This window comes from Coloeus monedula, assembly GCF_965178545.1.
Source record: "Coloeus monedula genome assembly, chromosome: 19".
In the NCBI taxonomy this organism is placed as follows: Eukaryota; Metazoa; Chordata; class Aves; order Passeriformes; family Corvidae; genus Coloeus; species Coloeus monedula.
This window is the reverse complement of record NC_138799.1, coordinates 7,608,313-7,619,470: the sequence shown is the minus strand read 5'-3', so window position 1 is coordinate 7,619,470 and position 11,158 is coordinate 7,608,313. Positions and strand designations below refer to the sequence as shown.

The 11,158-nt window shown below is 43.5% G+C and overlaps 1 protein-coding gene across 1 annotated transcript; it reads right to left on the bottom strand.

The window, feature by feature from the left end:
- Positions 1 to 622: 622 nt before the first annotated feature.
- Positions 623 to 10,470, bottom strand: PCTP (phosphatidylcholine transfer protein). The gene is made up of 6 exons (XM_082293973.1): positions 10,335 to 10,470; positions 7,054 to 7,171; positions 3,385 to 3,464; positions 2,879 to 3,050; positions 2,151 to 2,218; positions 623 to 1,623 (listed from the first exon to the last, which is right to left on the bottom strand). The coding sequence occupies exons 1-6, from the start codon at positions 10,365 to 10,367 to the stop codon at positions 1,558 to 1,560; spliced, it is 537 nt and encodes a 178-aa protein (XP_082150099.1). The 5' UTR covers positions 10,368 to 10,470; the 3' UTR covers positions 623 to 1,557.
- Between the last annotated feature and the right edge of the window lie 688 nt (positions 10,471 to 11,158).

Here is an 11,158-nt window from a genome sequence, read left to right as displayed (position 1 = left end):
ACTAGGTACATATTGATTGTAAACATTTCAACTCAAATTTTAAGGTAGGTTTACAATTACAGGTAAGTTTTGCACTATTGTGGCACAGAGGTCAGTTTTGTTCAGAAAGAACTGGAAATTAGTCTGCATCATTGTTCCAGGAAGATTCATCCTCAGCTAGTCCCCTTTTAAAATGTTGTTATATCGTGTTAAATAACACTGTAATATTCAATCCAGTGACAGTCTCCAAGTCAAAGATATTGAAAAATGACTAAACTGCTAGCAGAACACATGAAATCCTGCTTAGTTCTAATCCAACTTATTCTTTCAAAATCCTTTAAAAGTAAGGCAGCTCACAGTATCAGCCTGTCATTTGTGACCTGCCCAGCATGGCACTCTTAAACCTAGGAGACAGAACAAGAACACTACATGGATAAAATAATGATTTATTGGAAGCAAATATTCACACAAGGTATAAAGGCAATCATTTCAATCGTTTCCTTTTTAACAAGACAAAGGTACTCCACTACCAGATTTATCCAGAAACAGGATTAGATTTAGGAACAATGTAGAATATTTTAAATCCCTGAGAATGATATCCTCTCATTCTTTTATGGGGCACTCCCTGCCCCACCCCCTGAAAAGGTGCTGGAAATTTACTTTTCTGATCAATTAAGCTTTTAGTGGGTCACCATCCATTCTTTATATCAGCATGAAATTTAGAAATGCAAGCAAGCCCAAGTTCCACATCAAGCTCATCCACATTCAGTGGCAGGCACCCAGTTTAAAATTACTTCCAGTTTCAAGCTGGTATCCAAGCTGCTTTATAGATAAGGCTACTGACTCCGAAGATAAAACTTGTTCCCCTAAAATCAGTCAAGCAAGAAGTCACCTCCTCCTTTTTCGTCTAGCTGGACACAGATAAGGGTTTTTACTTTTCATACAGAAGTATAGAGCTGTGAATGCAAGGCTTTAGGCTTGATCTTTTTACATCTGGATTTAAGGAAGTTCAGCATCACAGACTTCCAGCTCCTACTGCACATTTCTAGCAATTTATCTCAGCCCCCTGCATTTTTTAGGTTTATATCAGGCAGAGAGTTTAAGAATTACAAACGTGGGTAGCAAAAGTGTTTCCTCCCATGCAATGCAAGTTCCATTACTGAGATTCAGGAGGAAGCCACCCTACAAAGGCAGATCCAGGCATAACACATGCAGACAATTTGCAGTCCAAGTTCAGACATTTTTTCTAGTAAGACTATTGTCTGTTTTGCAAGGATGTAACATATCCATCACAGAACTCCTCTAGCTGGACACCTGACAACCAGCATAAGCAAAGCATGGGGAACAAGGCTAAACTTGAGTACTTTCAAAAGCTGCAGCTGATGTTGGTGTTACCTTGTCAGTGGCCAGCTCTTCAGTTGGAGATGGAAAAAACAATTAATAAAACTCAAGGCATAACTCAACTAAGATAAAATTCTTTCCAATATTAGAGGTAGATTTTATCCAGTGTAATATATAACAGCCATTCCTGTAAGAGCAGAGATCTAGGAATTAAACACTTAAGATCAATTTCAACACCTATGTGCTCCTAGAATAATTAAGGCAAGCTTTTTGTATATCCTTCAAGAAAGCAGGCACACCACTCTGTAAAGACAAAAGCAGAAAAGTCATTTTTGCATAATGAAATCAATGAAAACTATAAGCAAGATGAGAATTCCCATTATATAGATCAAGGCCTTCAAACAGATACAGTTCTAAGATCTAATATCCAATTGTCTAAGATACAACTCCAAGATCTGGTACATAGCATCAAACTAGTCCTTGAATACCTTGGGAACAAACTGCATTGTTGAAGTTTGCTTGTCTTGAGGCTATTCATATATGCTCTGAAACACAGATTATCTGGGGTTTGTTGCAGAAATTTACCTGCATGGTTTACAAACCAAAGGAATTTGACAGGAATGAAAATAAATCAATTAATTACGACTATTGTCACAAGAGCACACAATAGTGAGACTGTAAATATGGGACTGTGTAAAAGCTAGGAAGGCTGATATATCTGTTTCAGAAAAAATTAATTCTGTCCAACACGTAGAAGATGGGTATGAATGCAGTGAATTCGTTGTTTGAAACAGATCAGCCAAAGATCACTGTCTGTAACCTTTACTTACCTTGGCAGCCCAGTTGACCAGCCAGGATGGAATCATGCCACCAGGATTATCAAAATAGTACATATAGACTAGAGAGGAGAGAGAAGTTACCAGTTACCTGAGACTTAGCTCTAACACACTGTGACAGAAGCTGACGGTGTGCATGACTGACACACCAACTACAACATTTCTACTCTAAATTATGCACAAAAAAATTCACTTGTCCTGAAGTGAAATGTGAAGTAAATAAAGACATTCCCAATTAACCTCTGGGAAGCTGACACAACCACAACAGTAATTTAGATTACTGCAAACCATTTTTGGCACCCTGTCTTATAACATAACACTGTCATTAAAAGACTAATCTCAAACAGGAGTCAAGCTCTAGACAAACCCTTCAATCTATACATCTGTAAAACACAGTACTTGAATCCTTGCTGAGTTAAGAAAATTGCAGCAGACTCTCCCCAGCTGAACTGTCTGGCAGGAAAAGAAGTATAGACTGGGGGGGAGGTGGTGGGATGGGAGGGCAGAAGGAAGTGGTCAGCAGACTATTCTTGACTACCCAGCCCAACTGCTAACTAAAAAGATTCTTCACAGTAGTGCACTGCACTGAACATTTCCAAAAGTTTCATACATTTTAAAGTACTCCTTGACTTAAAATTTCCAGTCCCCCCCTCTTTGTGTGTTTTGCTAATACATACATTCCCTGGCTACATGACTTGTCACACATTTTCTTGACCTCTTACCTTTAGATCCAGCCTTGCCATCACTTTCAATTACCAGGCTTTGTTTATAGCTTTTAACTCTGATAATACCAGGCTTTTCAGGGCACTGAGGAACAGCCACACTTTTTGCTAACACAACCCAGATCTTCCTCCCATCCACATCCATCTCCCGACATTCCCGAATATAGACATACTGTACTGCAAGTTGAGGAGGCACGTCAAAACAATGTCACTTTGAGGGATGAGGAGTTGACAAGTGAATTCCATCACAAACAGCAGCTCCTTCAAGTTATTTCTCATGGCCCTACAGGATTCAATCCTGCAGAGCAATAATTCAGCTATGTGAGCTCTAGCTCTGTGTGAGAAGAGACACCCACACTCCTCTTCATGCCATATATATTCATGTAACACGAGGACTGCAAGACCTTAGATCAAGTGCAGCAGAGCAATGGAATCAGATCATTGTTGGGATTCCTGGATGACCAAGTGGCAAAAACTGCCAGAGGAGCAAAAGCTTAAAAGGATACATCTCTGTTTGAGAGAGGAAAAGGGTACTTCACTTCCCAGTAGATTACTTTTTCACCATCATATGTTTCCTCATACAGTTCTACGGTTGAAAGAAGATGACTGTTAGATATTTTTAATTTCTACTGCAACAGAACTATAGATGGCATCAAGAGCTGCTAAGATTTCTTACATGAACACATTTTACATGCAACCCTGATGTCAAAATTAATATGTATGTAAAATTTTAGCAGTAAGAGTCATTAAGAACTTCTGTACCAGGATTGTTCAGGAATCAAATACACAAAAATACGTGACCTCTTTTTCTGTGGCTATTGGATTAATTGGTGGGAAAAAAAAACCCAAAGAAAAAGCTCCAGAACATAAAAGCAGAAAAATTCTGGGGGAAGCAGAGTCAAATTCCTTTTCCAACAGTTTGCTCATTCAAAGCCTTTCCATCTCAAAGCTTTTTCCTCACCTGTGCATGTCCTGCACAATTCTAAGTCACAAGTGCAATGTGCTTTTTCACCAGCATGTCATTACCCCTGCAAATGATACTGAGTTAACATGGAACTAGGATGAGTGCAGCTTTCCAAAAACCTGAAGACATCTTACATGAGGGATTAAGAAATTTTGGAAAAGCTGTAAGAAATTTCACAGCAGTATATACACGCAACAGCAAACGAAAATCTTGAGCAGTTCATTACACCATCTTCAGTCTGCCTGGAAACTCAAATCAGAAGACAGCAGAACATGAAAAAAGTAACCTAGGAATAGTGCCTAAAACACAGCAGTGACTCAGTCAGATAGCAGTGTGGCATGAAGGAGAAGAATCAAAATCAAGTTCAAATCAAACCACATTTGATTTTTGAATAGTTTGAAAACCTATCTACATTACAGCTTCTTTTCTTCTTTCATAGAGGCAGCAACTGCCACTATGAGGGCAATGGACCTGACAAGCCATGGGGCTGAGCCAGGGTGAACTCCTGTTGGCTCAGGGCCTGGAGTAAAGAGTAGTTTGATCCAGAAAGGTGGTTCACCTGAACAGTCAGAATGGTCTTTTCTTCCTTTAGGGCAGACTTGTGCTTGAGGTGCTCTATATACTCCAGAGGCAGATTTTTGAAAGCGAGGCCAGAATCGACTAACAATCTCATTGATAAGCCAAGAACAGTGCCCCAGATGGGAGATTCTTTCCCTGTGTAATATATTCCAAACCAGGTTTCTGTCAGTATGCCTGCAGATCAGCTGTCACCCACAGAAACAGCTTCTCCTCTTCTCCAGCTGGAGCGGTACTGGATGTACCTGGTGTAATAACCCACAACACTTACACTTTCCACCAGAGGTCACTGGAGCATTGGATTATTCACTTTACTTTCACTTCTAACCACAGAGATTTCCTTTTTCAAAGGCACCATGATAGTTTTAAAGACCCCAATACAACTGTTATTAGCTACCCCATTTACCTGTGTATCTTTGCAAACCCAGGAAAAACACACAATAGGTAAACACATCCCACCTTCATTCACTTCAAAGCAGAATACAGTGCATTTTAATCAATAATCTGACTTCATTTAGCATAACTACAAGAGATTACAAGTCCATTCTATCCATAATAGGCACAGCAGCACTTGCTGCTTCAACAGTCAGTTATTACTGTTAAATTGTTGGGAAGTCTAATCTCAATCAGGAAGGTGTTGCAATCAGGAGTAACAAGTTTCAGTATTGCTCAGGCCCAACCATTCTGCATCATGCCACAGAAGCATGTGGTACTTCAGTCACTACTCTACAGTTTAGTCACAACTTCCCTGCTGAATTGGCAGCTGCAACACAAACCAGGCCTCAGGATGCCCACACCTCGTGGATATTCAGAAGCATTCAGGAGCAGTTGCCCTTTTGGCTAAAAAGGCAGCTACTTCTGCTCCAGTCAGGCTTTTATTTCAACGTCAACCAGCAGTTCAGCAGAGAACTCTCCTCTGGACTGCCACTTGCATGGCTGTAAGAGTACCAAGAAGTACGAACAATAACACCAAGAGCAAGAAGGCTGTCAATGTAAGTTTTCTGGGGTTTCTTCCTAAATGTGAAAGAAAAAGCCCAGGCTTAACTGGAGTTACATTTAAAATGTTGGCTAGTACTATTTCATCATATGTACAGTCCTAAAAAATGGGTGGCCTTGTGTCAATTTTTAAGCTGGAAGGAAAGCATTATGTTGTATTTATGCCCTTTAAGAGTTAATTTCTGTGAAATGCTGGACTTAAAGCACCAGCACAAGTATAAATTAACAGAAGAACAAACCATGGTCAGCAAGGATATAAATGTCAGCACTGCAACATTATCTAGTTTGTAGTTTAAGGGTGTAGCTTCCCCCAACGGCTTCCTTTCTTTTCTCTATGAAGGAATTAAAAAAAAAAAAGAAGTGTTTATTTAAGAAGGACTCATTTCTCCTAAATGTACTTAAAGACTACTGAAGTAACTCAGCAGAATATTTTTACATCCAATACAATAATGTTGAGTCCCACTCTGGCTCTTTGTTTCATTAATGGCAAAACGGCTTTTGCTACAAGAAAGCTACTGACTGTTTTGACAATTAACACTTCTTAATGAAGACACTACTCCTTAAATTTGACCAAGTACTGAAATGAGTTAAATCTATGGTCCCCTGTACCAATACAGCCACAGGCATTATCAGCAATCATTCACCGTGGAGCTGTCCTAAACCTAACAAGCACAACATTTAACAAGTCTTTGGTTTTTAACACTGCTCTTTGTTCAGCAAAACACTTTGACCACTTTTCAGTTTTACTGGCCTGAACTGACTTCAATCACAGGCTTAAAAAGCAAAGGCTCTCCATCTCTAAAATAAATGGATTACTGTATGTCTACATCAGCTGAATCTTTACCTTGTTACTGCTGACTTAAGATGTTTTAACATCATATGGATATTCCGGTTCAACACCGTTTTTCAAAGACAACATTAAATAAACTTAACTAAATTAGTTATTGCTTTCTCTGTAAAAGCCTGAAGTTACCAAGTATTCTCTCGATACACCCATTCCTGACTGTAAAAGGCACCAAGAACAACCAATGCTTTTAGGAAAAGATACTCCATCATGCATCAAACTGGTGGAAACCTGAGTAAAAATTTTCACAATGAGAACAATCAGCCTTTGTAATAATCTCCCCAGGGAGAAAAACTGGACACTTTTAAGACTCAGCTGAACAGGGTGCTGGGCCACCTTGTCTTGACTGTGCTCTTGCGAATGAAGTTTGGACCAGATGATCCCAGAGGTCCCTTCCAACCTGCTATTATTCTACGATGCACTGCTCCACTGCCATATGCAAAGATGCACAAAAGGTACCACCTCCATTTCTCCCCAAGACATCTACTAAAATTTAACCTAAGCATTACAACTAAAAGTTACAAGGTTATGCTCCAGCATAACCAGTGATGTCAATCATATGCTTTAACCAACATGGAAGGAATTCATTCCAGAGGAAAGATAAATGCTGTTGAGACATTAGTTGCTCCATATCAGCGTTTACTTGTATATTTGCAGAGTGCAACCTTATCCCAAAAGATATTTAAGCCTGACCCGAAGTCTTTGGAGGCAGTAACTTCAAAATACCTTTGAGGAAAGTTTTAGGGGGAACAAAGTGGACTCGAGCTTGCTTTTACACTGCCTAGATGACCTTACCTTTAACATACTGATCCCACTCTTTTCTGAAATCCAAGTCCATGTAGACATCTGCACACAATTTTGGAGGACAGTCAGCAAGACCACCAAAGATTTTATACTCATAAAGTCCTGACTGCTGTGGAAACAGAGTGAGGAGAGGAAAAGTCACACAGGAAAGGGAAGTACTCTGCATCAGGGAGAACAGCTGAAGGAAGTTAGGTGGGGCACAAACTACAAATATGCTCAAGAGCTGTGAAAGCAAGTGTTCAAAAAACAATGCAAGATTCGGTCTTTAACCTCTCAACTTTTTGATCTATACATGAAAGTTTAAATCCAGCCAGGCTGACCTGCCCTGCACAATGGTTGTTTCTTCCCTTACACCAGTACCCTTTTACTTCATCAGGAGTTCCAGAGGGAGTATGTTTCTTCACAAACACAGTACCCTTTTCATCTCCAGTGGTCAGTGTGGACTAAATCCTGCCCACACCGAGGTTTACCAGAAGCATTAAATTCTTGTAGCAAGTTATTTATGCTTATACATCAGGCTGGGATACAAGAATGCGTTACAATGTCCATGCTTATATACAATGCACTCTTAGATTTGCCTTAAATATTTATCAGCTATTTTCTTTCAGAAAGCTGTACGCACTGAAGGGGTGGGGTGCAGGATATCTCCTGTTTTAATGTTACTTTCAACATATGGTAACTCCATCTGTGCCTATAGAGCAATGTTTGTACCATTCTTAGTACCAGTTCAGGACTAAAGTAAAACAATGAGAGTATTTCAAATATACAGTGTAGAAATCAAATTAAAGCATTCCCAAGGAAACAAGAGAAGGATTATACAACATTCTGTTAGTGAATAAACGAATTTTCCTCTTTTGCTCGCCTTCACAAATCAACTCTAGGACATGAAGATTTGAAGTGCCAGAAAACAATAATGCGAGCAAGAAGCTTAAGCTACTCATCTTCACTGTGGCTTCACTGAAGCACCAATCACCAGCTTCAAACTTGAACTATTCAGCACCTGTGTAACCCCATGAACTCATCATCTTTGTAAGAGGCATCAACATTTTAATTCTCAGAAGAAAAAGTGCAATTTACAGTAAGAAAGTTAAAACAAAAGTGAAATGTTTCAGTTTTCTGAGGCCTGTTTCCACAGAGTCAGTCAGCTTGGCTGGAGTACTGTGCTGGCCGGTGAACATTCATTACAAGGGACACAGAGTTTTCAGGAAGACAAGTCCCTACCGCAAGAACCACTTCATGTTGGGGTGGCCAAAAAGGCTTCTCCCAGGATGCTTGTTCTGTTGTGTTAATCTATCCCAGTTTGGATTCCCCAGTTGGCTGTTGGCCTCTACCCCTCATCACTCCCCCAGAGCTCCCCACTGGTCCTCGTTCCCTGGTCCTGCCTTTTCCCCACCCCTGGATAAAACTGTGAGCTTCGGGATTGTGTTGGTATTTGCCCCTGTAACCTTTGACAGTGTAGCAGCAATAAATGCTCCTGGCAGAGCGCACACAAATGCCCTTCTCGACTCTTTGCTACCGACTGCAGCACGGAACCCACCCGTGCGCCTGTGGGGGCACGCGGGACCCCACCGAGCCGGGCAGGGACAGCGTTAGAGTACAGCACTGAGCAGGAAGGCCCAGATCTACTTCTGCAGCCTGCAGAGAACGTGGAAAGACAAGGCAAAAAGAGAACACAACAGGAAAAATAATTGCTGCTTTCAGCTTCCTGGACTACTGTTGCTACAGTGGAGCTGCAGTTCAATAAGTGCTAAAAACTAATTTTTCCAGTAACAACTTAAAACTAAGACCCTCCTTCTAGACATCGTTCATCTTCACTTGTAGCAATCTGAAGCAACTGAAAGAGAAAACAGGAAATTTATTTCCCAGTAGAATCAGAAAATTGGACTTGAAAAGGTCCCTTGCATCCTGTGTAGTCTGTCCATCCAGCCTAAACTAAGGGCATCGTATACTACATTTTAAAAAAAGACACCTATAAATGTTTTTGTTTGTTTGTTTCAAATAGTCCATTTGGCTCTACACTATAAAAGCATGAGAGGATAAGGAGGAGAAGCCTGAGCTACTTTCCATCGCACCAGCTGCCATTCATACAGCAGCAGCACAGCCACTGCAGTAAGCCAGGGTTTCCCTGGTCCCATTTGCCTGGCTAAATCCAGCCTCCAGCTTCCCAAAGTTCCTTTGCCTTCATTCACTGCATGATGCGTTTACAGGTCTGGGTTGAGCGTTGATCCTAAAGCCTCTATTTCATCCACTCCAGAAGGAACACCCTCAGCACCCTGTGCTCCATCAACACACTGCATGGATATCCTGCATGGATACCTGGCAGGCACCCCAGCCTCGCCTGTGCTCTGTGCACTCATTGATAAGCTCGTCTTGCCACTGCCAGTTACCACATTCACATTGTAAACAGGAGCTGTTTATCACTGAAAAAAATCCCAAGGTCTATGAACTGATGGTTTTTTGAAGAGGCTTTCCCTACCCCACTGTGCCTTTAGCACAGCCCTGTACACTTGCTTGTTTTTTCTAACATTACCATGTCTGAAATGATTTCTCAGAATACAAATCTGTCATGCAAAGAACAGCATGAAGTCCAGTAAGTAGTTGAGAGGAAACTATGATCACTCAGTTAAAGAAATAGGATATTTATATATATATATATTTATATATGGATTTAGAAGTCAGTATTGAATCATAAATCTGAGTCAGAATGAAAACACTGTCAATCACAAGTCAGTTCCTAAACTACTGAAGTTCTTTAAAGAAGTTAGTCCCCTCAAAAGGGGAGAAAACTTCATTCCAACCCTTTATGAACTACCTCCTGATTTTAGAGGGCGAACGGTGGAAAATCAGTGTGAAGGGAGTTCTGGAGAGAGGCAGGAGGGAGGGAGGACTCCTGGAGACCACGGTGCCGTGACATGGGCGGGGCTCGGGAGCAGATATTTAGGGACACGACCACAAACCCCTCAGAGGGGGTCGGTAGGGCGGCACATCGAACACCCCGTTAGGCCGACAGCCCCTTTCCCCGGGAATTCCCCCATCCAGCTGCTCACAAGCTCGGTTCCCCGGCACGGTGCGCGGGCAGGGGTCACTACGGCCCAGCAGCTTTCCCATCAGCAGTTAATGGCATTATCCGGAAAGCTGCTTTCTGGGAGCCTGGAGAAACCGAGCCCAGGCCTGTGCGGGGAACCGGCGGCTGCGGGCAGGGTCGTGCTGGCCCCGCATCCCCGTCACCACCCCCCCGGCCGCCCCGGGCCGCGCTGCCGGTGCCCGCCCACCTCGTGGTACAGCCGGTAGATCCGCACGCCCATGGTCTCCACCAGGAGCTGCCAGGGCCCCGCCGCGGCCGGCGCCGGCTGGTCCAGCTCCCGGCAGGCGGCCCGAAACTGCTCCTCCGAGAAGCCCCGCGATGACGGCGCCTCCACCTCCGGCGGCCCTTGCATCCCCACCGCTCCCTCCGCCTCCGGCGGCCCCTCCATCCCCGGCGGCCCCTCCATCCCCGGCGGCGGCCGGGCGGGCACAAGCCCCGGCCGAGCACAACCCCCGTCCGGGCCGCCCCGCCCCTCGGCCGCCCGGCCCCCGCCGCGCCCCGCCGAGCCTGCGGGCCCGGGGGAGGGGGCTCGGGGGCGGCACAGTGGGTTCACGGGGCATCCCTGCCCTGCAGGTGCGCTCCGTGCGCTCTCGGGTTAGGCGGGGTCTCAATGGTGGTGCCTTTAAATGTCTGTGACATTAGCCTGGTGCCAGAACGGGGACAGGTTCCGTGGGTGTGATGGTCAGGGCCTTCCCTTTGGGGTGTTCCCCAAGGACAGAGATTGAACATTATGGGGACATGTATTTTTTGTGTATTTTTGTTTATCTTCACATTTTGAAAGGCAGTTTTCCTTATGGACTGTACATATTGAGAGTATTATATAAAAACCCCATAACTGCTATACAGCTGCTTGGCAGGTGAGCGTGACCCTGGCACACCCCACTGAGGCCCGGCCAGCCTGGCAAAGAGGGGGGGACAGCAGGCTCTGGCCCCTGGCAGACTGGGGTGCACTGGGGTGGACAGGATGGAAGGGGACAGAAAACTTCCACTGCGATGAGCTCCTGGGCAGGA